General features: G+C 48.2%; 6 protein-coding genes across 6 annotated transcripts; 1 reads left to right on the forward strand and 5 right to left on the reverse strand.

Moving 5' to 3' along the window:
- Positions 1-1,125: 1,125 nt before the first annotated feature.
- FOBCDRAFT_278926 (uncharacterized protein) lies at positions 1,126-2,037 on the reverse strand (the record flags this gene model as incomplete). Its single annotated transcript, XM_054706793.2, has 2 exons — positions 1,126-1,638; positions 1,696-2,037. 2 exons carry the CDS (start codon positions 2,035-2,037, stop codon positions 1,126-1,128), a joined length of 855 nt encoding a protein of 284 aa, XP_054562768.2.
- A 907-nt stretch (positions 2,038-2,944) lies between these two features.
- FOBCDRAFT_297997 (uncharacterized protein) lies at positions 2,945-6,284 on the reverse strand (the record flags this gene model as incomplete). The annotated part of the gene is made up of 1 exon (XM_059611926.1): positions 2,945-6,284. The coding sequence occupies one exon, from the start codon at positions 6,282-6,284 to the stop codon at positions 2,985-2,987; it is 3,300 nt and encodes a 1,099-aa protein (XP_059467820.1). The 3' UTR covers positions 2,945-2,984.
- A 2,421-nt stretch (positions 6,285-8,705) lies between these two features.
- Positions 8,706-10,448, reverse strand: FOBCDRAFT_297999 (uncharacterized protein; the record flags this gene model as incomplete). Its single annotated transcript, XM_031189552.2, has 1 exon — positions 8,706-10,448. The coding sequence occupies one exon, from the start codon at positions 10,446-10,448 to the stop codon at positions 8,706-8,708; it is 1,743 nt and encodes a 580-aa protein (XP_031033537.2).
- A 2,323-nt stretch (positions 10,449-12,771) lies between these two features.
- Positions 12,772-14,885, reverse strand: FOBCDRAFT_230793 (fungal-specific transcription factor domain-containing protein). Its single transcript, XM_031189553.3, has 4 exons — positions 14,254-14,885; positions 13,919-14,205; positions 13,740-13,861; positions 12,772-13,690 (listed from the first exon to the last, which is right to left on the reverse strand). Exons 1-4 carry the CDS (start codon positions 14,690-14,692, stop codon positions 12,991-12,993), a joined length of 1,548 nt encoding a protein of 515 aa, XP_031033538.2. The 5' UTR covers positions 14,693-14,885; the 3' UTR covers positions 12,772-12,990.
- Positions 14,886-16,250: 1,365 nt separating this feature from the next.
- FOBCDRAFT_243284 (uncharacterized protein) lies at positions 16,251-16,915 on the reverse strand (the record flags this gene model as incomplete). The annotated part of the gene is made up of 2 exons (XM_059610538.1): positions 16,251-16,316; positions 16,439-16,915. 2 exons carry the CDS (start codon positions 16,913-16,915, stop codon positions 16,251-16,253), a joined length of 543 nt encoding a protein of 180 aa, XP_059465768.1.
- Positions 16,916-19,114: 2,199 nt separating this feature from the next.
- Positions 19,115-22,662, forward strand: FOBCDRAFT_252756 (heterokaryon incompatibility protein-domain-containing protein; the record flags this gene model as incomplete). The annotated part of the gene is made up of 7 exons (XM_059611009.1): positions 19,115-19,422; positions 19,533-19,656; positions 19,704-20,526; positions 20,579-20,605; positions 20,675-20,777; positions 21,073-21,551; positions 21,672-22,662. The coding sequence occupies exons 1-7, from the start codon at positions 19,243-19,245 to the stop codon at positions 22,660-22,662; spliced, it is 2,727 nt and encodes a 908-aa protein (XP_059467821.1). The 5' UTR covers positions 19,115-19,242.
- Between the last annotated feature and the right edge of the window lie 685 nt (positions 22,663-23,347).

Below are 23,347 nucleotides of genomic sequence, written 5' to 3' on the forward strand. Positions count from 1 at the left end.
GCTATGCCAAAGGTCTCCTGGTGAGCCATTGGGGATGCTCGTTCACCAATTCCTCTCGGGCTTAGTGGCCAGGCAGCCAAGCTATGTCAATGAGTAAGATTTGATAAGATCAACAACTCTGAGGGATTGGTTGATCACATTGCAATATTTTCACGTCTCTCGGAGACTCATATAGATTACATGATGATAGATACCAAATGAAGCTACTATTCTACACCCTGCATGATCGAGGATTATGCTGGAAGTCTATACTCTTTTTGCTATCAGCTTGCGATATTGTTTGTAACAAATCGGAACTTTGGGAAATGGCTAGTTCAACCTCATTGGCGGACTATAAAATCACTTTCGCGTCCGGATCTGAGCAGCGTATTTGAAAGGCTACCTTGACTATCATTTCCTATTATAGTTCGTCTGATCTAGCTATACGAGCTGTAGAAGGGACTTTGGGAGCAGAGAACCGCACAGGCCCTACATACGATGGCTGTTCTCACGCTTTGATTGGACAACAGAGGGAGAGTGATTACTTTAGGTTGTCTTTGCTAGGAAGGAGAAGTTATAGGTGATGAATACGTCTCAGCCCAATTTTGAAATAAACTTGTCCAGATTCCTTGCTCCCAAGCCCAGACAACTCACAAGACTGGTTGGGACAAAATACCCACAGCGCTATAAATAAACGGATGGTGGTTATAACAGCCTTTTGAGGGTGTTAATTCCGAGACTTCATCCACATTTCGGATTTATGTTCCAAAGTGAGGAAGGCGACTGAATAGAGACTAACTTGAGACGTGCTAGGGTGTTTCATGGACCTCGCTTGCGGTGATCGCGTGGGATGTTTTTAGAATTTCGGCCAACTTCGATGTTACTCGAGAATATAGATCTTTGGGTATTATTTCGCAGGACATTAGGCTAGCTGATACATCAAAGGCTCGTCTATTATATTTAATTACTTATTAGTGTATCAAGCCTATACTTTTCACAAGTATAGCATAGCGTGCTCCCGATAGAAGCATTTGACCTTGCAAGGTTTTCATCCACAGGACTCAGGTTCAGCAGCCTCCGTTCTAGGCTTCCTCATATCTCCATTTCTCTGTTCCAGCTTCTCATTTCTAAAAGAATTGGATACTATCAGCTATCCAGATCTCGAACGCTCGGTACGCTCTTATACTCAAAATTGATATCGTTATGAAGCTCAAAGTCTTTGGCACTTCCATGAGGATCCCAAGCTTCTTCGTGCTTCCCCAGATGTTCTTTCAACCCTCCAAAGAAGTTTCTCAAGCATAGTATGGCGAATATAGTCGTCATGAAGATGCTCAAAACACTCATGCAACCGAAGGCGGTGAACGAGTTGATTGAACCTCCGCTCCTCCTCCTACTGTCCAATTGTGCATCTATTACCAGGTAAAGCAAGTAGCCAAGTATTGAAAGATACATGGCTATAGAGAAACACATGCCGATGCGGTTCTCTGACTTGCTGAACATTATGGACGCGGAGATGATGGCGACTGCAACACCAAGAAGAACGAGATTGACTATGAAATAAGTGCCCCCATTGCGCATCCCTCCGAGAACGGGGAAGCAGAAAATCAGCACAAAGCAGACAATGAAGTAAATGTCCATTTTCGCGAGCATGACAAAGATCTGTACAACCAGGTTAGCTACGTCCCATCCCAGAGATGGGTATATGGGTCAACATACATGGTGGGTAATTCGAATCTTTCTCATCCTCGCATCTGCGCCTACATTGCGATATGACTGCCATGAGAAGTATTGCTTCAGATACCAAGCACTGATAGGTAGAACCAAGGTGCAGACGGCGACAATGATAGGAATAACCAGTAGAATCTTGCCAATGACGGGCCAAATATCCATGTCAGTATTGACCAAATGATCACCGTTAGCGTCTGTTGAGGTCTTCAATGAATCGATAGCCTCCTCGATATCCCGTCGCTGGAAAATGGCAAGGGGTAAAAAGCCCGCGTTGACCACGCACGCGAGCATCGCTTGGACTGTACTTCTTAACCTGATGGCATCCCACATGAATAACAAATGGAAAATGAAGCCAAAAATAAAGATGGCAAAATTAGTTGGAATGCTGTACCCTCGAGGGACTTGGATTACTGTAGGTCTAGCGTATTCCTGCCATTGTAAAAGGACAACACTGCAATTCGAGGTTAGCGGTGAAAACAGCGACAAAAATGCGAACCTTGCCTCTGAAGAAGTGTCACGGTGATACCCTGAAATAGACCGATGGATAGAAAGGCCGCTGCGGCTGGCGCTGTGTGTATCTTGTTGAGGACAGCAGACATTGTGTCTGCGCGTATGTTTACGAAACCTCGTATTTCCTGATATGATTTTCGGTGTCAAAAATAAATTTAATGATTGAGCGTTGAATGATTGTCCGGCATTGATGGGAATTTTAATTGCCGACCCTAAGCTCAGGGGCGCTCTCGGACCTTTAGCTTTAGGGGAGCGGGTCTGCCAAGGCTGCGAGATCCCGTATTTTCAGTATTGGATGAAACTCTCTGGAAGAATTATACTGGGCTGGTGGAGAAGAATGTCAGCAGAGTTTATCATCGTGCCCACTGTTCAGCCCAACGTTTTCCAGAATCTTGGGTGATGGATGATTTGGGCGTCGATCTGTGTAGGATTCTAGTTAGCGACAACTCATCTCGACAGCCCTATCTTCAGCTGAGCGCCAATGAGAAGCATGGCTTCAACGCAAGGACCTTTAGGTTGCGTGAGCGGCAGGGAAATCATGTCTAGACTCTATGGATCAATTGGAAATTCAGTGGGAATTGTCCGGCAAAGGAAAAGGGCCATGAAAACAGCGGAACAGCAACTCAACAGCTAGACACTTGGCGGTTTCAAACGGGGCTAAGCGACGTCTTTATGACGTCGATCAAACGTATCTTGAGAATGTGAAATTTTTATTATTTTTATATGACTAACAATAACCCGCTGTTGCAATCGCTCACTCGAAAACTTTACCACGCGATCCTTGCCACAAAGGACTTGGGATACGTCCTCACGATGAACTTCCTGATCTCATCGACCAAAAGAATACCCAGTCCAAGAGGAATTGGAATGAGCCAGAACTCAATTGGCACAGACTCAGTGTCGAAGAGGTTCTGGATGCCGGGGACCTCGGTGACGAAGATGGCGATGCACAAACTGATTAGCATGCTGAGGATCAACCATGGGTTGCGGTGAGCTTTGCTGAGAGGGTTGGCTTGGAAAATACTCAAGCGGCGGTTTCGCACGGCAAGGATGTTGCCCCATTGGAGGAAGACAAGAGTGACGAAGTAGACACACTGTCCAGTGTTGTTGAACTTGGTGAGCTCAGCCGCAGTGTAGCCGCGATATCCCTCAGTGTAACCCTCGAAGAGGAAGAAGAGCTCTGAGACGGGCATCTTGGCGTACTTCCACATGTAAAAGAAGAACATGGAATGCGCGGTGATGGTCTCCATGAAACCGGTGAAGAGGTAAGCTTGGGTGTAGATCTTGGCGTTGATGAGGTGATCGCGCTTGTGGTTGCGGGGAGGAAGAGAGAGAAGATCGAATTCTTCCTTCTCCATGATGAGAGAGAGACTGAGGAAGAGATCGGTGAAGACACAGATGATGATCATGAGGAATGCGCTGAGGGGGAGGGGAACACCGAACCAGACGTTGAGAATGACGGGCCAGATCTCGGACCAACTACCGGCGGGGAGGAGGTATGAGATGACCTTTTGGAGGTTCTGGAAGACGAGACGACCGAGGCGCATGGCGTCGATGATGGAGTCAAAGCGATCGAGGAGGACAAGGTCAGAAGCTTCAATGGCGACGTCGCTACCTGTGACGATAGCGACACCAACATCAGCGGCGCGAAGGGCGGGAGCATCGTTGACACCATCGCCAGTAACAGCGACAACGTTATCACGCTCTCTAAGCTCAGTAACGATACGCAGTTTCTGCTCAGGTGTAGTTCGCGCAAAGACAATCTCCTCATAGGCACAGACAACATCCCAGTCCTCTTGACTCAATCGGCTGAGGTTGGCACCTTCAAGAAGCAAGCTGCGCTTGATGATCTCAGCGCGATCGCCCTTTCTGGCCTTGCGCTTGGGCTTCTCGCTCTCAGTGATCTGATTGCCGGTGTAGAGAGTGTCAATGGTGTCGGGGTCTTGTTGGCAGGAGAAGATACCAGTGTTGCGAGCGATGGCAGCAGCAGTGAGGGCGTAGTCACCAGTGACCATGAAGAAACGGGTACCCGCACGGCGACATTGCTCAACGGTAGCGGGAATCTCAGGACGGTGAGGGTCAATGATGCCGAGCATACCGACGACGGTGAGGTCTTGGATAGCAGAGTGGGTGATCTCATCACTGAAACTGTTTGTTCCAGCGACGGCGCGGGGGGTGATGAACTTCTCACACAAGACGATGACACGCTCGGCGCGACGCGATGCATCATCTTGGATCTCTTGGAACTTGATGCGGGCGTCGCGAGTGAGTGTCTCGACGGAGTTGGACTCAGAGGACCAGTATTTGGTACATCCAGCGAGGAGAATATCGGGGGCACCCTTGATGATGACACGGTAGGCGCCTCGTTCATCGTCAGATTGGAAGACTGTGAGCATCCACTTGTTCTTGGAGTTGAATGGTACTTCGAAGATACGAGGGACTGTCTTGCGGAAGCTATCGCCTGAAGGGCCATAGGCAGCGAAACGGAAGACAGCGCTGTCAGTGGCGTTGCCTTGGATGGCACGCTCATGGAGGGGAAGGTGGTTGGTGGTAGGGTCGAAGGAAGCATCGTTGCAGAGAAGGGCGGCACGTTGAAGAGCAGTGGCAGGCTCACTGACGTCCTTACCATGAAGCAAGTGCTGGAACTCATCCGAAGAGTCAAACTTCTTGTCCACAAAAGCAACTGAGCTAACAAACATCTGATTTTGTGTAAGGGTACCAGTCTTGTCAGAGCAGACGACGTTCACACAACCGAGTGTCTCAACAGTTGATAGACCCTTAGGCAAGACATTGACTGCCTTCATGCGACGAGCGACCATCATGAGTGTAAGGGCGACAGCAACGGGCATACCCTCTGGGATGAAGGCGACAATACAGGCCATGACGTTGACGAGCATAGCTGGGACACTCATGTAGGCGTGATGATCAACACGAAGCCAACCGACCCAAGTGAGGAGGATGGCAAGGGCGAGGACAATAGTCATGCAGACGATGATCATGACGAAGCGAGTGATCTCGCGCTGGATGAGGGCAGCTGAGTCCTTGACGCCAGAGGTTGAAGTGGCGATACGACCCATGACTGTGCGGCCACCAGTGAGGATAACAACACCAACACCGTTACCGTTCATAACGGTAGTACCCATGAAAGCAATGTTGCGACTCTCGAGAAAGTTGGCATCAGTTGCATGAACAGCACCCTCAATCTCATCAGACTCTCCAGTGAGGACCGATCGATCAAAACGAATGTCACCAGAGTGGCTAACGATTCGAAGATCAGCTGGAACCTTGTCGCCAACCTTGAGATGAACAACATCACCAGCGACAAGACCAACAGTAGGAAGACTCTTGAGCTCGCCATCACGCTTGACCATTGCAAAGGAAGGAAGCAAGTCGAGAATGGCATTCATGGTCTTGGCTGTAGACCAATCCTGGAAGGCGGAGAAGCCAGCTTGGAGGAAGATGACGATGAGGATGAGGACGGCAAGGGATAGATTTTGGTTCGAGGGAGGATTGCTGAGGGGCTGCCAGCACAGAAAGAAGATGATTGCACCGATCCAGAGAACCGAACAGAAACCACCAAAGATGTACTTGAGCGTTCGTTTGATGTAATTCGTCTTGGGATGAGGCAGCGTATTCTTTCCATCGCGCTCAAGACGCGTCGCAGCAGAACTCTCAGACAGACCAGCGCCAACATCAACATTGAGCTGCTGACACAACTGCTCCGTCTGAAGTTCATGGTACTGCAGTTTCGAGAAGTAGTCCTCGTCTGTCTTTTGTCCAGCCGCTGCTTTGGGGTCTTCGGTGGGCTCGATCTGTTTCGCTTCGGTGACCTGGATGGACAAGGTGCGGTATTCGATCTGAACGCCTGAGTAGGGAGAGGTAGGATGGATACGGCTTCGCGAGCTGGAGTGCGAACGGCGACGGGATAGGGAGCGCGAGAGCGTGCGGCCGAGGCGGTGTGCATCGTCTCCTTCACGGCCGCGCTCAGGACCGTCTTGGAAGGTGATGCGTTGGATCTGAGCCTCAGGATCAGACTCCTTAGTCCCACGGATGTCAGGATCAGACATATTGACGGATAATCTTCACGAGGAAGCTTAAAAGGGCGGAGAGAAAGAAGCAGAGAGGGAGAGAATCAGTGTGAGAAGATGGGAGAAAATTAGGTATGAGGCACAGCTACGAAAGTGGTATTAATACAGAATCAACAACGAGGTCTAGACAATTCCAAAATCCCGTGATCATCATCTCGTGAGGCCTCTTCCCAAATAAGAGGTATCCATCAAAACAAGCGCTCGTAAAATACCGCAGTTTCCTGCTGAAACGTGGTGAATTGTAGTTGTAAGTGAAGCTATACAAGAGGTGTACATCCTCCGCCAGCGATAATATCGTGTGGTTGACGGTAGGTGTCGGTATGGGACTACAAGCCAGGGCCAGGGGGGGTCAGAGCTGACGGGCGCAAGAAGGGGAGAGGGGGCTATGGGAAATGAGTGCCGTAGGTAGCTAGGTCAGTTCTGCTGGTGATATCACAGCGTGGGGACTCAGCCCCGACTCCACAGTTTTTCTGTTACTGTTGGTGTGTGCAAAGTATTTGGCTCATATTGTTCTGCATGAGCTGGGACTTTGATGAGGGGAGGAGTAAAAAAAAGGGATCTGGCTGACGTGGGTGGCCCTGACTAACCACGTTGGAAGAAGCCGTTTGTCAAGGGAACTTTTGGAACGAGCACCACTGAACGAGCACCGACCCAGTTTCCAAGCTCCTGGAATTTACTCTGCCACGTTTATCGAAATTTGAGAGAGAACGAGCGAGAAACTATCCTTGGAGGCATGGACCCTGAATCTCACGTTGCATCTGGTCCAAAAGGCGTGGAAAATAAGGTCCTCGAAATAAGCATTTTGACGTGGGCGTAGCCGTCTTGGCATGGTCATAGCGCCCTTGGGATCGGGGCCAGTTGGGCAGTGCATGAAATGGATCTAGGCTCAAGACGGTATATCATCGTCATGAAACCAACACCCTTTCTCGCATGTGAATCGGGTACATGCAAATGGCGCATAGTGAATCTGTCATTTCGGAAAGAAGCGAATCAGATCATTAGTCCTTTGTGCTCTGTGCTCACCGACTCGACGTCGCGGAGGCGGACTCGTTTCTCTCGGAGGCGGGCATCTGACCCCGTTTGCAGTAGCCGCTACTAGCCTTTGCCCTTTGACAACAAACAAGATTTCTCGCTTTCTTCTCTCTCATCTCCTTTGTTCTCTCACTTCTGCATTCGGCATCCCGCCCGCCAAAGGCTAGAACACAACAGACTCTTCTCCTGTCTGCAATCCGGCATTTCCCATTGCTAATCGCGGCTTGGGAACCTGCTTTTTTGTTTTTTTTTCTCGTATACGCATCCTCCAATTGCTGACGTCGCCTGGCAACTAACTTTTCTCACCATCAAAGCCGTTCACCCGGCGCGCCGTTTTAACCGTGCTCACAATGAAAAAAGCCAATCCAAATATTGGGACCGATGCACCAATTAGAGACTTGATTGCTCCATTAAACCAGCAGTTGTCGCATCGAATCGCCGCTCGTAAAAATTGAGAGTCACAAGGCGCCATGACGCGTCACACAGGGCTGAAGATGCTTTGCATCAATGACGGCAAGACCTCAAGATCCAGATTGCTCATGAGCTTTTAGAGTGAAAGAGAGTTTTACTGCGCTTTCTATTTTGTTTCTACGCCCGAGAGCTTCAATGCAAGCTCTTCTGGGGGTGGCGATGGGTTTTCGGTAGAGCCAATGGTGTTTGGCGTAAATTTTCCGAACCAGGCATCAGGGTCCAGGCACCAATCGCACTAAGAAAAACTGCTAGAGGCGGACGCCCACGCTTGGAATTTCCTCTGTTTCTCAGCTCTGGTTTGTGGTGTGAATAATACGACAAGCCCTATCGCTGCGGTAGGGCGCGACAGAACCGATTTTACGAAATCGCCAATTGACATGGATTATTTGTGCGCTAAGCTTATCGAGATTTATCATCGATGTCATTTTATCACGAGCAGGTGGTAGGTGCATTGCTTGGCATTACATCCCTGTGTGCTGAGGAATTTCAGCAAGTTTCGAAGGTGTAGGGTAGTCAAGACTTTTATCTGGACAGCTGACGCGAGTGGCTATGTGGCACTTCACTTCGGCCTTCCGCGGGTAACGACAAATATGCTGATCAGTGCTTGTTACATCGTGAGAGGAGCAGGAATATTCATTATTTGTCAGTTTTCAGTGCATACGTCTGTGACAACCATAATTTCCAACGCTTGAAACGGTCATGCACTTTTACCAAACAGGGTTATCAGAAAACCTAACTGAAGGTGACTGGGGTGAGAAGACTGGCCTATGGAATCGTAGCAATGCGAAATATTCGTAAGATATACTCCTGCTGAGCCATGACACCAGAGCCCAGTGGTAAGCTGGACTTCTTTCTCAAAACTGCTTGACTAGCTAGGTCAGAACTTCCAAATCCCAATTAATGGTACAGATCCGCATGATCGCGCTTGATCGCATCAGCACCCTTCTCAGCCACCATATAAACCGAGTTCTGGATACGACAGTCCGGAATAACAGGAATGACAGAAGCGTCAATAACACGAAGATTCTTGATCCCATGCACCTGAAGGCTGGGGTTCACCACGCCCTCCTCGATACTCTTGGCGAGACGAGCCGTTCCGCAAGGGTGGAATGAAGTCTGTGACCGATCCAGAACCGTCCTCTTCATAGCCTCGTCATCGTGAAGTGGCATGTCCCAAGGGTACTCGTCCTCAACGATATCCTTAAATCCTTCTCCGTTCTTGAGTACATCATAAGAGAACCGGATCCCTTCGCGCATGGCAATGATGTCGAGGTCGTTGTTAAAGTAATTCAGGTTGATATTGGCTTGTTGTAAGGGATCAGCACTGTTGAGAGTGACTTCGCCGCCCTCTGAGACAGGACGAACGAGATCAACCATGACGGTCATGTAGCTACCCTTGTTAGGGTGCGGGAAGTGCCATTGGAAAGCACTGCCGAAGAGAGGAATAAAGTCAAGCTCGAAATGGGGCTGGCCATAAGGGCAGAAAGGGTCAAGGCCATCATTAGCAGCTTTTGCGGCGCGGTATTCGGGAGACTTTTCGAGGTATGAATCAATTCTAGGGAATCCAATCATCTCGAGAAAAGGTGATCCCATTGGTCCGGCATGACCATTGGCGTAGGCTGACATGACCTTGTCCTGAAGAGCGCCCTTGCGCAGGACATGATTATCCATGGAGTAACTATCCTTGATCTTGAGGACGAAGGGAACACCTGGATGATCCAGAAGATGTTGACCGACATGCGGCGAGTCGACGAGCAAAGGGATGTTATGCTTGGCTAACTCGGTCTTTGGTCCAATGCCGCTGAGCATAAGGAGCTTCGGTGTCTCAAACACGCCCTGAGATACGATGACCTCGCGGGTAGCGTAAAGGTCCAGCTCCTCCCCAGATGCTGTGATCACAGTCACGCCTTTAGCAATGCGGTCTGCTTGGTCGATAATCAGACGCTTAGAGTGAACCTCGGGGAAAATGGTGATGTTAGGTTTGTCCGCAACCGCAAGGAAACTGCCCGATCGTCTGCCTTTGTAGATCGTGTTGACGCTATGAACCAAACCGCGCATCGTCCCGTCAAAGATATTCTCAGAGACAGGCTCGCCGGTAGATTTCCAAGCCTTGGTGAGGAGTTCTCGGAATGGTTTCATCTCTGGCATAAGCTCTGCGTGGGCAATAGGAATCGGGCCTCCTGCACCAATCTTCTGAAGCTCAGGGGCATATAACCCAGCATCGTCATGATAAGTCACACTCTTTCTCAGATAAGGAACAAGAGGCTCCCACGTCCATTCTTTTCCACCGTATTCCTCCCACATATCGAATGTGCCCTTAGATCCAGGTACCCAAGAGAAATAATTCAGCGACGAACTGCCGCCAAGGGCCTTACCGCGGGTATTAGGCTTCTCGATGCGTTCATAGTCGTCGCGTTTAATCATGGTTGTTTTATAGGCCCAGTCATATTTGCTGCCTCGGATGTCCATGGCGAGTCCCGGGGTACGGATCTCTTCGTTGTCTTTGGAGGTTCCGATTCCTGCCTCGACGACGAGGATTCGGGCATTACGGTTCTCGGCGAGGCGGGCGGCGACGATGTTACCGGCTGTACCGCCTCCGATGACGATGAAGTCGAAATAGGCACCGTTCTTAACAGCCATGGTTGAGTAGTGGGGATTAATGAGAATGCCAGAAGATATGTTGAATTTGAAGTAACGTCTGATTGTGCTGATATGCTGAAATTCACAAGGCTAGACGTCAGTCCTTATATGCTTGCGGATAATGATATTGCTCCCCGCGCTCATGCATTTTGCCTGCCATGAAGAAACAGCAATTGATGCTGAAGAAAATGTATGCGATTGGCGGAATACTGTTGCCATAATTCAGCGTCTCGCGTACAAATGGAGCTCGCAAACTTTACGTGCCCTCGTAGCCAATGAGTAGCTCTCTCGAACGCGCCAAACGATAACTGTCAGCCCAAAGTGTAATCCCTGTCTTCATCTCTTGCCCCAACATGGGAACTGATCGTAGATAAGATATTCTCGGATCCTTCGGATCAGTTCAGCTGAAAGACGAGCAAGGAACATTGTTGTCAATTGCCAAGTTCAGAAACACTATTCTACCAGTCACGAAATTGGCATTTCTGCTGAAAACGCGTTGCAGAGTTCAAGAGTTTCATCGTCTGCGGATCCTATGCACATAACATACCAGAAGGAGCAATAATTGGTGTCTCATACGTGAACATGTCATGATAATTGGCTCTCGGTGGTTTGTCAGAGCTGAGTCAAAGCCACAACTTGACAAGCATGCATAATGACGACCAGAAAGGCAAGTTTATAGATGGCAGCACAACCGAGTTCTGAATATTACTAAGTTAACTCAAAGCTTCCCATAGCCTTGATGAGTGGGTAGAGAAGCGTAAACTGGTGAGCGTGAAGTTTTTGGTGGCATAATGTAAGTGCTTATTGAATGTGTCTGCTATTTCCTAGGCCGTGATAGCAGCCGAGCTTTAAATATTTAATTCTGAGTACTGGAGATGATGATAGGCGCATCAAGCGCATACAAATTGGGCGGTAGTTCTGCCAAAATTATGCTTACGAGGCTCTACTGCAAATCTTTCGACCATGGCTAGAACCTGATACGATAAAGCTTTCAGTATTCGCAGCTGAACATCATATTCCGCAGTATTCTCGGCAATTGAAGTCCTGTTGATGAAGCCGGCCTAATGCCCTGGATGGCCGTTGATATCACCTTGTGGCTTGAGCTAATGCGAGCCCGTAGATCAGTCATCCAACGGGACTGGAAATGATCACCAGCCATCACCGGATCCCGAATGCCGGTCCCGCTAACTACTGCGTTAGGTAAGACTACTTGTTCAATAAAACGAGTACTACGTAGTAAACCACAGAACAATCCCAGAGTCACTAGCGATTTCTGTATGAACCTTTTCATACACAGGCGATGCATGGACTTGCTACGTAACGAGGCTATGATGGACCGGACGAGATCTGTCAATAGGTAAACAGCATTTCTTGATTGGAGTCTCTGGAACAGAACCCTGTTGGCTTACACGTTGATGATGAGGCCGCCTATTCCCAATTACTTACACTGGCTCATGATCAAACGATCAGGGGCGGTTCTCGTGTTATGGTAGCTTAACTATGTATATATTGACAACGCGGAGACATAAACATCGGATTTATTGATAGTCAAGACTTATGAGGGATATCTTAACGAGTTATCAAGCCAGCAGATTGAGAAACCCTGTTTAACTCAAACTGACTAGAAACCGGACTTCTGAGCCTTTCGAATATTTTTAAGCCTCATCCATAACCAAAATAACGCTGGCAATGCGGAAAGTATTCGGAGAAATCTGCGCCTATTCAGTGGCCGTGGGATTTGAGCTTCACCTCCAACGCTTTACGCATCTGGCGAGTAGGAAATACATTCTTCAGCATTCTCGAAGTTTGTTTAGTTAATTCTCAGAGTTAATGCAGAGTTAGCCTTTAAGGAGTTTGTAAGTCCACGGGAAGCTGGAAGACAGGGTCGAGTTGCACCAACTTCTCAACACTTTCTCAGCCTTTAATAATTTCGACACCTTCCCCATGGTGTCAACGCACATATTCCAGGGTTTTCTTTGATGAAAGAAAGGCCACGAAAATGTCATCCTTTTGATCACATGCTCCTCTGAGCCGTGGCAGAGGTTTGAGAGCAGATCATTGGTTGAGTAGTGCTACCAAATCCGGTCAAGCGAGCCGTTCAGGGGTTCAAGGATGCGAAATGTCTCGTCTAGGGGTGTTCTAACAGGGTTTCTATGCATTAGTCTTTAGACCTCGCAGTAAGCGTTACTGAACTAAAAGGGTTTGCCCTTGCAGGATGGAAGGGTTGTATTCGCGATTTTTTGAGCCATCTTCATCTGCACCTAATGCTGTTAACTTTAGATCTCTTGCCCAGGCTCCACCATGCTTTGGCATTGTTTGCCTCCTTATGTTACGAAATGTACTGGTCTAGGTCATGTTTATGCGTCGCTATTCATATAATGAAGGAGCTGAGGTTCTCTGAAGCCGATCAACAGCATTTCTCATTTCGTGCCAACTGAGCAATGGGGATTCCTATCGAGTCCAGCTAAGCCCAAGAGAATACATGAAGCCCGAGTATAGGAGCCAGAACCACCACAGTTCAGATGTAACTACCCAGGCGCCGTCACTGCCCAGATATAGTCGACAATAAGATATCAGGGGTAAATTTCTCCTCGAAGAGGTTTTGTTCACCGCCACTTGCTCGGCATAAAATCTCCAAAAGACATCGCTCCACAGTATACCGAGCGCCACCAGTCAAAGATGCAATGATCGTCGTCATATTTCGAATGTAATCTGGATCCAGTCCTGTTCCTTCTGATGTAGTGAAGTGGAAAAAGAGAATGCTGTGCAGGTTCTCGAGAGAACCATGCCAGGACGGCATGTTTGTCTCAAGGAAGAAGTTGAGCAGATCCAAGTTTTGAAAGGTCCAGGCCTCTTCATGACAATTTCCAGCGTCGTGGGATGATTCAAATGGTGATTTTTGTAAGAGGACGCAGATGAACAGCAAACAGGCAAGCCGGGTGAGTTCAAGGTCGGTGCAGAGCTCTGGGCGGCCAGTATCGAGTTCGTGATCTTGGCGCTGAGCCTTTAATAGCAAGATAGCTTCGTGAAATGCCGAGTAATGCACCGCGGTTGTCCTCAAAAGGTTCGTTCGGAATGTGCCCATGTCTTGGATGAACGAAAGTAGCCATAGGCTCCGAAGCTTTCGTAGGTCGCTTCCCTTTCTTAGGATGGGATGTAACGGGAGCTCCGAAGTATGAGTGAGCAGTTCTTGGATTTGATTGGAACAATCGAACCAAGTTGGCCTTGTCATCAATGAGACCCTGCGGATATTAGCATCTCAACAAAAGAAAGGAGAAATGAGGGGCCCACAGGAAGGTCGTTAGCTCAAGCCTCCAGTTACTGCTGAGTGCTGCTATACCGCCGCGAGCCTCGAGGAGATTCATCAGACCTTTGTGATGGATGATCCATTCAGCCTCGGTTCCCCAATACCTCTAAATATCCTGCCATTAGTATTTCAGATCCAAGGGAGGACAGACATTTAGGCATACCTCAAAGGTCAAAAGACGTAGGATAGCAGCCAAAACGTCGTCTGATACTGCGCGCTCCGGGTCTTGCATCCAAAGCTGAACGATCCTCACCGCCTCGCTCTTGAACTCCAGAGCTACTTCTGATTGACTGAAACCTTGCATCCGAGAGAGATGTGCAGCTGAAAGCGCCATGAGTGCATTGAACGATGCTGGATTGGACAGGTCAAGGGGCAGCCATACATCACGCATAGGACTGAAGGCCCCATCAGGAGACGGCCCAAACGTCATAGCGGCGTGAGCGCTAAACCCTGGTGAGAATAAGTACTTGTCTGTTTTGTTGAGATAATAAGACTTACAATGATGAAGAAGCTTGTGATGTATGACTGATAGCTTCATGGGTAATTGATCGAAAGGATCAAGCCTGCTCAACCCCAACGCCAGATTCACCCCTGAAAGTATCTGATACGGAATGCCTTCCAGATCTGATTGACGTTCGTTGTTAGGTATCAATGCTGTGTCAGACGAGGCATTGGTGTTCAGTACTGAGCTGGAGGACTCGGAGTTCTCATCAGACATTGTCGATTGCGTCTTCGGAGTCGGTAATAGCGTATGCTGAGTGCGCTTCTGTCTTTTTTGTTTCTCTTCGTTTATTGTTTGTCGTCTATTCTTCCAATGCTCTCGCATAGCATGGCTTCGAAGTCCTCTCTTGTTGCTTTCATTTTGAACAAATGCGAATTCTTTTTGTGGGAGGTTGTCGTCACTGGTATTCTGCGATGAGTTAGAATTGGTCGCCATGATCTTGAATGCCTTATAGCTAAATTATACAATTAACCACAAAAATACGCTTCCTCATTGTGAACAGAGCCGCATCTTATAACCAATAAAGGTAGAATTTTCAAGCGAAATGAGTCCAGATCTTTTGTACGTCATCCGGTAATGCCGACTCTTGTTGTTGATGTTTAAGCTCAATGAGGCTCTGAGATAATGCGGATATTGAGTCCCGGCGTTCGGTATTCGGATTTGGTGTGTTCTTGTGTCTTCTAGAAAAGGATTATAGTATTACCGGTCCGGATCAATCATCGTCGGGCTTTTTTCGGATTTAGTTAGCTATGCCTCAAGAGCAATAGCTTGAAAATCAGGACCGGGCCGGTTTTCAACAGTTTGCATGCTACTCTAGCAATCGATAAGGTTGAGGATCTTTATCTTATCGATTAGTCCAGCCGGTTGCTTCCTTATCAGCAAATCGTGGAAACAATTCATGTTTACAGGACCCTGCTGACAGGATGGTGTCATCTTTAGGCGAGGCAAAAGCCTCCGCCTAGCTTAGCCCCACAGTCTTCTTCTCTTGCCTTTCGCCGTCCTTCTTCTTGAAGCTCTCGTCAGTGCCCAAAAAGGAAAATATTTTCCCAGTCAGAAGGTTTTCTTCAATCTTCACAGAGGGGATCTTTCATGACTACCCTCCGGGAGGGGTTGCAGCCGGTTTGCCTTCCGCGACCCTTCCGCGACCCTACCCCGGGCTTTCTCAAACAGAGGATAACCCAACCCACCACCTGCAGCTCTGGCAATGGACGTAGGCGAGAGTTGGCTGCTGATCCCACTGAGTCTCGGTCAGTCGGTCAGTCAGGCCAATTACCTAGCTGGTTGATTAGTGTTTTGACCTCTGTCTCTTGCCGCAATTTTGCGAATAGCTTCACTTTAAGTCAAGGTCCTGTGGGGTTTTAATGAGGCAATGGCTGAGCTGATCGACTTAAGCTGTCCAATGGCCGAACATCGAATTCGGTGGTAAACCATCTTGAAGGCGAAGCTGAAACGTGCGCTTCTCAGTACGTTCCCAAGTTGCCTTTCTGTTGCGACTTTGCCTAAGAATACGAGAAAATACTTTCAGAGACATGAGTTGCTTAAACTATACTTGTGCTTATTGCAAAGGGGCATCTTGTATACACCCTCGATGCTAGTCAAAATGATAGTCTCGTTCAAAAGAATGGACTATAGGGAGGCAGGGAGGAAGAAGGTCAATTTGCTGTGGCAGTCCCATCAGAGTGCGCCTGATTTGAGCTCAGATCAACAAAGGGACTACAGGGGGAGAGAAACCACACTGACTTGCCCTACATCGCAGAGACGACGAAAACACGAACTGTTTCATATTGTAAGATTTACAGATGCTTAGTGTACCAAGCTTTAATCCCGTTATTCTAGATTTGTCTATTTGTTATTTGCACAACTCTAAGATCCAGGCCGCTTTGAACCACGCTTCGCGGTATTGTCTTTCGCCTGTGACCGCAGATCTTTAACTATTCCCTCATTATGCTTTATCAGTTCATCAAGAACCTTTTGAAAAGACAACAACCCCGTATTATTTGCCCGTCTTTTTCTCGACGTTGTCGATGCTGTATCGCTCTGCGGGGTGATCGGTCTCCAGCTTGCAGAATGCAATGCTGATATGTCTACTTCGGAAAGTAATGGCTCAACAATGTCTGGACACTTCACGATTTAGATTAGAAAGGATTTGGAACTGCCAAGGAGTTTTCATTTTTGACATACCGACTGGAGACTTAGAGAGTCTTGACATATTGCTGGCTGAGACTCGAAAAGATGTTGAGGCAGATCTTGCGGATAGCTCAAGCAGTCCTGCACCGGAATACCAGTAGCTTGGGCTTGAGTAGAATTCAGGGTGTCCCAAAAAGTACAGAACCACTGGTACAGAAGCGCAGGCTCGGTCTTTGCTCTTGATAGATCCTCTGGATCCGTGGGATATGGTTCCTCACATGGTGACGAATATGAGCTCCCAAAACCCGAGTCGAACAGAGAGGGTGTGGCATTACGCGGCTCGGTAGTGCATCGCTGAGCCGCGGCGTGCATAACTTGGTGCCGCAGGTTATAATCGGAGTTAAGAAGTGCTTGTCCACAGCTATACATCCCAGCTGAGAGAAAGTAATCGTAAATCTGGCTATGTAATAAGGCATGATAGTTCATATTGGAAGGCAGCTGGTCAGGAAATGCTTGTTGGACTGGACACATGATGCGGCAGTTTAACAATCGAGTGTGTTTAACGATAACGGCAGAGAGGGCAGTGGGGGAATGGAGTAAATAGCCTGTGCCCCCTATTTACCTATATTCCAAGAAATCGGTATTCTGAGTAAAATTGGCATTTTCTGTGGCGCGAGCTAAACTTGGCGTTTCGCCAGAGAACATTCCAATTGTGCCCACATAGCCCGGCTCCCATAACAGATCAATCCGCTTAATAAATATAATTAGGATCTTGCGGAGTGTTTCCAGCCGTTGAAACGGGCGTTGCGATGAATCCTTTCACAAAGCTACCGCCAACAGGGTATGGATTGACAAAATTGCCACTATGGAGCTTAACATTCGAGTAACTTGGGCATATATGGTGGTTGTGAGCCAATTCTCTAAGTAACGTTGCCTAAAACCGTGGTGGCTATCCTGACCTTCAAGGCTTGGTCAACAACCTTAGTGAGAGAAAAGGGGCAAAAGGATCAACAAAAACATGGCCACAGCGATGGGTTCCTGCCTACAAACTACTCGAAATATCCCTCACAGTGATAAAGACGTCATCAAAGGAGTGATGTCGATCGAAAACGGAAGAAGTCTTAACCGCAACGGATAAGTTATGTTTCATGAAGCAATTACTCGAATACTTACTGGTTTCCTCGCCGCCGGGCCTCATGAGCACCCCGACACATGACGTATGTGGCGATCAGATTAGGCGCTGCGACAATTTCCTACACGATGGTTGCTTTCAGGTACTATTTTGAGCCGCCTAAGTCGTACGATTAGACGGTCTGATCGCCCTTCGCGTGCGCGCTACTGAAGGGTAGAGCTGCCAGATTAGCATCACCATTGGGCGATCCGCGGCAGTGAGAGTCGGGGTTGCTCGCTAGAACATTTCTGGAATGGTGTCTATCTTTTATAATTGCGCTTCGCAACCTACGGCTGAATGGAGATGGTTTGACTTTTGATATATGCTGCCATAAACTCAAAGATAGGTAGGGATCAGTACACCCAGTTTCGATAATGATCTGGGTCTTGGAAAGTGTCAATGCTGTGGTGTTTGGTTCCAGTGGTTGAGCTAGAAGAACTCAATTCATGGTTCGACAAGCTCTCTGTCGTATAAAGTTTACGCTTGACAGCAGCCCCTGATTTGTTTCGTTTCGATGTTTCGTTTGATTGGAGCGCCTGAAGATTGGTGGCTAAGAGCTCACAGTCATCACACACATGTTAATTTTGATTCGCCATCCAAATGACAGATATCCACAGTATACTGGTAAATTGTCGACAGGTTGGCAGCCTTGATTGTACCTACGGGAAGTGGGAGGTGTCAACAATCTAACAAAGACTAGCTAGGATCACTCACCAGTTAGGTATCTTGTCAGAAGCCACTCCGCATGGCGCTATGACTGAACCTTAAAGCTTACCTTAGCTGCCTGTGACAGATAGACTGTGTTACTATCATCAAGAAGATCTGGAGCTTCCTTTCCGGGTGCCCAGAGAATCGGGGATTTGGAAGACCAGTCTGGACTTGATCCTTTTCTAAAACGGTCTATTTGTCACCGAAAAACAACGGCTTTGTCGGTCCGAGGAGTTACTTTGCCATGAATGGCCAATCGTCTACCTACGAAGCTGCAAGAAGGTTAGTCTGTTACTTTCTATCGTCGAGGACTGCCTATCCGAATCGCCTCCTTACGGGATTCGTTAAGTTGGGAAGCGCCTCGTACACCAGCAACAATACAACCAGAACTAGTTCCTCTAAATAAACAAGATCTGATAAATAATTAAACGCGAAATAAGAAGACTATAGAACATACACTTATCTTATTTTATATCTTTATGTTAATAATCCAGTGCGATAGGTGATGATAAGAACCAGTTTTCCAAATGTCTAATCAATATCTAAATTCGGTATTATGACAAGCCTATCTTTCTTATCATTAATCACATATTAAAAGAACCCATACTCTGCAGTATCGCAGAGTGCAGGTTATAAACTGTCCTTCTATTCAGTAGGAATTGGTGAATTAGCATAGAACATGGCAGTGGGAGGGCAAATTCGCCATGCATATTTTCTCACCTGCCGGGTAGGCTCCAAAGATCTGTTGTGGCGGTGTGTGGCTTGACCATCCACTTCCCCGGCTGTCGGGTTCCGATAAGCCACGGAAAAACGGAACCTCAACGGCCGGACCAATCTTGAACATTCAATCATCAACAACGACATCCGCAACTCTCAGTCACAACGTCCGCAACGTCCTGTCTTGCTCTATGGAAACGTGATGCCTGTCTTTGTATGAGCGCATTCTCAATTCCGATCATCCATCGTCGCGCGCACCTCCATGTCAGGTCAAGAGACCTCTCCACAGTCTCCCCCCGCCAATACACCTAAGCATCGACGACCCTGGACACCAGCCGAGGATGCGACTCTGAGGACTCTTGTTGGGCACTTTGGTGCTAGTAGGGGGTCTGAGGGTAGATGGAAAGACATAGCATCTGGCCTGGAGGGCCGGACGGCAAAGGTAAGTCGCCACCTCCGCACGCGCCTCAACGCGATCATTGGCCTGCATGATGCGCGCTCACTGCCAGAGGAGATGACTTTGGAGAAGATGGGGACTAACTGCCTGCTAAGGATTGTCGAAAAAGATGGCTTCACTCACTGGATCCGTCGTTGCGCAAGGGTCGATGGACATCTCAAGAGGATGAAATCTTACTCTCGGCTTATGCTCGACTTGGACCGCTTTGGAATGAAATTGGTAAACGCATTACTTCTGCAATTACTACATAGTCTAACGAATTTTAGCGCTTCTCATCCCTGGACGGAAGGACGATCAATGTTCTAAGAGATATAATGATATCTTGAACCCATCCGCCAAAAACCGTTTAAGCGACTGGACTGCCGAGGAAGATAACCTTCTACGACAAGGTGTAGCAGCGTTGGGTCATCGATGGGTCGCCATCTCATCAAGGATACCTGGAAGACCTCCCCTAACCTGTCGTAATCGATGGCGTACGCTCTCACGACTGTCGCATAACCGACAGAGCAGATCTCAAGGCACTACCCCATCATCCTCATCTCAGATGTCCCCATTCGATAATGGGATATCACCGGCGGCTCATAATCCAAATCTCGGCATTGAGAACCATGGAAGCACGAGTGACTTGATGCACTTTCCAATGGATACCGATATCGGCCACGATCAAATGGGATCCAGCTTTCTCGACTCAGCCTTTTTCGACACCTTCACAGGCCCTTCCCCATCGCCATTGAGAGAATCCGATCCAAGTGACGAAACAGAAACGCCGAATGACGTATCTGCCCCAGGTGCTGCCCCAGCAAATACCGCACCCGTTCCCGATCTTTCCTCGAACATCGCGACCCAGACACAAAGCGACCCCAAACCATGGCCTCAGCCTCCGAAACCGCCCCAAGCGCAGCAACATCAAAATACTACGAACGAATCCTTCATGCCATCGCCCTCTACTTGGTCATCACTGGGTACAATGCTGCCACCTGGGACTTCTCCCACGGATCAGACTATGTGGCTAGGAATGACTGGCAACCCACCAACCCCGAAGAACTGGACGGCCCCAGGACCAACAGACGAATCGAACCCATTGCCCCAGTCATTTACTGAACAATTTCAAGTACCAGCAGTACCAACGTCTACTCAACAGACAATTCACCATCACCATCATCACCATGTCCATCATCATTTTCACCACTATCACCACTACCCAGGCAATGGAGATCAATGGCGACAACTAGAGCAGCAATCAGAAGCCGAGGCGATGCAAGCACATTTGCAAAACGAGAATGGACCTCAAAACCCAGGGTGATGCGCTTAGCCTAACAGATCTCACCTTGTCCAGTCACGTTAGCACGTTGGCTTGGATAAGCCGCCCAATCATCTGGTTAAGTTGAAATGACCGGGGTACGATATTATGCAGCAAACCCCACCACAAATGGAAACTGATTTCCATTCTGCCAGCCACTTTCTGTCATGACTTTGTGTTGCTCTGTGTTGTCAAGCAACATGCAGGTCAACACTAACAACGAAGAAGTGCTCGGTAATGTCACCCATAAGATACCGCTGTTCTGTGCCCCTAAATATCAACCTCTTGACCTCGCGAAACGCCAGATACGGATACTGCACATTTTGCCAGGTCAGTATGGTGACCCTGTTCGCTGCACCCTGCATACTATGTCCCTATATGACAACCCATGTTACGAGGCGTTGTCCTACTCTTGGGGTGATCCATATATCTGCCACGTCATTGAAGTCGATGGCCAAGAGGCTACGGCCACCAGAAACTTGTATAATGCACTCCGGCGGTTACGAATCGTCGACAAAACGCGGTATGTTTGGGCGGATGCGCTTTGTATCAACCAAGCCGATACGGCTGAAAGGACTCATCAGGTTGGACTGATGAGAAACATTTATTCATCCACGACAGAAGGCACATTGTGGCTCGGGGAATTTTCTGGCGACGGCGACACCGGCGCAAATTCCATTCTACAGGAGACTGCGGCAACAGCATTTGAATTAGTCAGATCATTGGCTGCCGACCGCCACTGGAATTCTCAAGAGCATGCACAGTCCATGGCAAGAGAGGAATCAGATGCCCTCGCTGCTTTGCTGGATCTTTCGTGATGGCAACGAGCATGGACCGTGTAAGAAGCGGTACTTCCCAAGAAGGCAACTCTGTACTGCGGAACGATGCAGCTACCACTATCACAAGTCAAGCGTGCGCATCTCATGTCAGTGAGCCATGACCGGAATGGATGCTGTGTCACGAATCCTCAGTGCCATGATGTACTCTACAAGTTCTGGGACTGTATCGAAGAGTTTCGCGTCCTACAGGAAGAATCTGATAAAGATATTTTGGTCAGGATGGCGTTGGAAATGTTCAGGTTCCGCCATGCATCTGATCGGAGAGATTGCGTGTACGCCTACATTGGTCTAGGGAGTAAGGTCTTGGCTGACTACACTATTCCTTACGAGACGGCGTTCAAGTATGTTGTGCGCTCGCTTATTCAGGAGTCAAATAATCTTGGGCCTTTGGTTCGGATTGCGGAGCATGCTGAAACACGATCAGCGACTTTGCCTTCCTGGTGTCCCGACTATGGATCGTCCTTTCTGGAGACCTATGAGAACCTGGACCAAGAGTTTGGGTGGCTTTACATGTACAATTGGTACCAAGCTGGGGGCAGGAACGGACCAACTAGCAGGTTTTCACTTATCGATTCGAGACTCGAACAGCAAGGCATTGTCATTGATAAGGTCACCAAAGCCGAGGGGCCGATTTACAATACGGATACAAAGGACGAGATTTTCTCTGCCTGGTACCAAGATCGAGATCCTCGCGTCTGCTGCCTTGGATCATACGAGGAAGTCGGCTGGTGCGAACTAATGCGTGACATGTTCATCGTTTTCTCCAACAAACCTCGAGATTACAGCAGACCTCGCACAAGAGCTGGTTTCGAGGCAATGGTTAACTCTCTTTGGGATCCCAGATCTCAACTTTCTGTGTTCCAATATCAGACCTTTCATACAGAAACGGATTTGGTTGGTCATGCTAGAGTAGATGTGCGAGTAGGAGATGTTTTGTGTGTTTTGCTTGGGGGGAACATGCCGTTTATTCTAAGGCCACTTGATGATGGGGTCTTTGGTTATGTCGGACAGGTGTTTGTTCACGGGATCATGGATGGGGAAGCCCTTCAACAGGGACGTGAGTTGGAGTGGATCACCCTTGTCTAATGGAGATTTGAGCCCGAAGCAACAGTATTGATGTCAGTGATTTACACTGATTAGCGGTAGATCTCATCTACTTCAACAGGACAATATGCAAGTGAACAAAATAAAACAACATCAATCTTGAAATACGTCTAATCGTGAAGTAAAAGCAAGGCTTCAAGTTGGCTGTCGTGGTGAGGGTATGCTTTTGCCACTTTACCCTTCGTCATACATCCGGAAGTTCCCTCTTACCGGGAGCGAAAAGAAGACCCTGGAACAAGATTAGCCAAGAAAAGTTAATCTTGCATCAAGCAGGGCTAACTTGTGAGACATTGTGCCGTGTTTCGGTCTTTGCTTTGGCTCCCCCGCCTTCGCCTCCATCTCTCTCTGCCGAGCGGTAAGTGATGCAAGTATGCGGCGTTTTGAAACAATCACCTGCCTCACCGCTTCGCCAAGTATGTATCCAGTTAAAAAGTCAAAAGCTTGCAAGTTTGGATGGATGGTAATTGTATTGTATCGAGCTTCAGTCTAAGAGAATCAACCAAGCTTGGGTTAGTGTTGCAAGGCAGAAAGAGAGAACAAAGTACTGTAAAGTTTAAATTCAAGGCTATACCAGTTTTAGAGAAATACGATGAGATCTCATCTGCGACATCTGCATGAAATATGACCGGGTACGAGCTTCAGTCGGCTCGGAATGGGTATATCCTTT

This window comes from Fusarium oxysporum, chromosome IX (assembly GCF_013085055.1).
Source record: "Fusarium oxysporum Fo47 chromosome IX, complete sequence".
In the NCBI taxonomy this organism is placed as follows: Eukaryota; Fungi; Ascomycota; class Sordariomycetes; order Hypocreales; family Nectriaceae; genus Fusarium; species Fusarium oxysporum.

What these genes read in the sequence shown, in the direction of transcription:
- FOBCDRAFT_230793 (XM_031189553.3), bottom strand. Translation starts at nt 14,692, where the DNA reads ATGGCGACCAATTCTAACTCATCGCAGAATACCAGTGACGACAACCTC. An exon ending in TCACAAGCTTCTTCATCATT is followed by an intron (nt 14,206 to 14,253) that starts GTAAGTCTTATT and finishes TATTCTCACCAG; the next exon opens with GGTTTAGCGCTCACGCCGCT. An exon ending in CTTGAGCTAACGACCTTCCT is followed by an intron (nt 13,691 to 13,739) that starts GTGGGCCCCTCA and finishes TAATATCCGCAG; the next exon opens with GGTCTCATTGATGACAAGGC.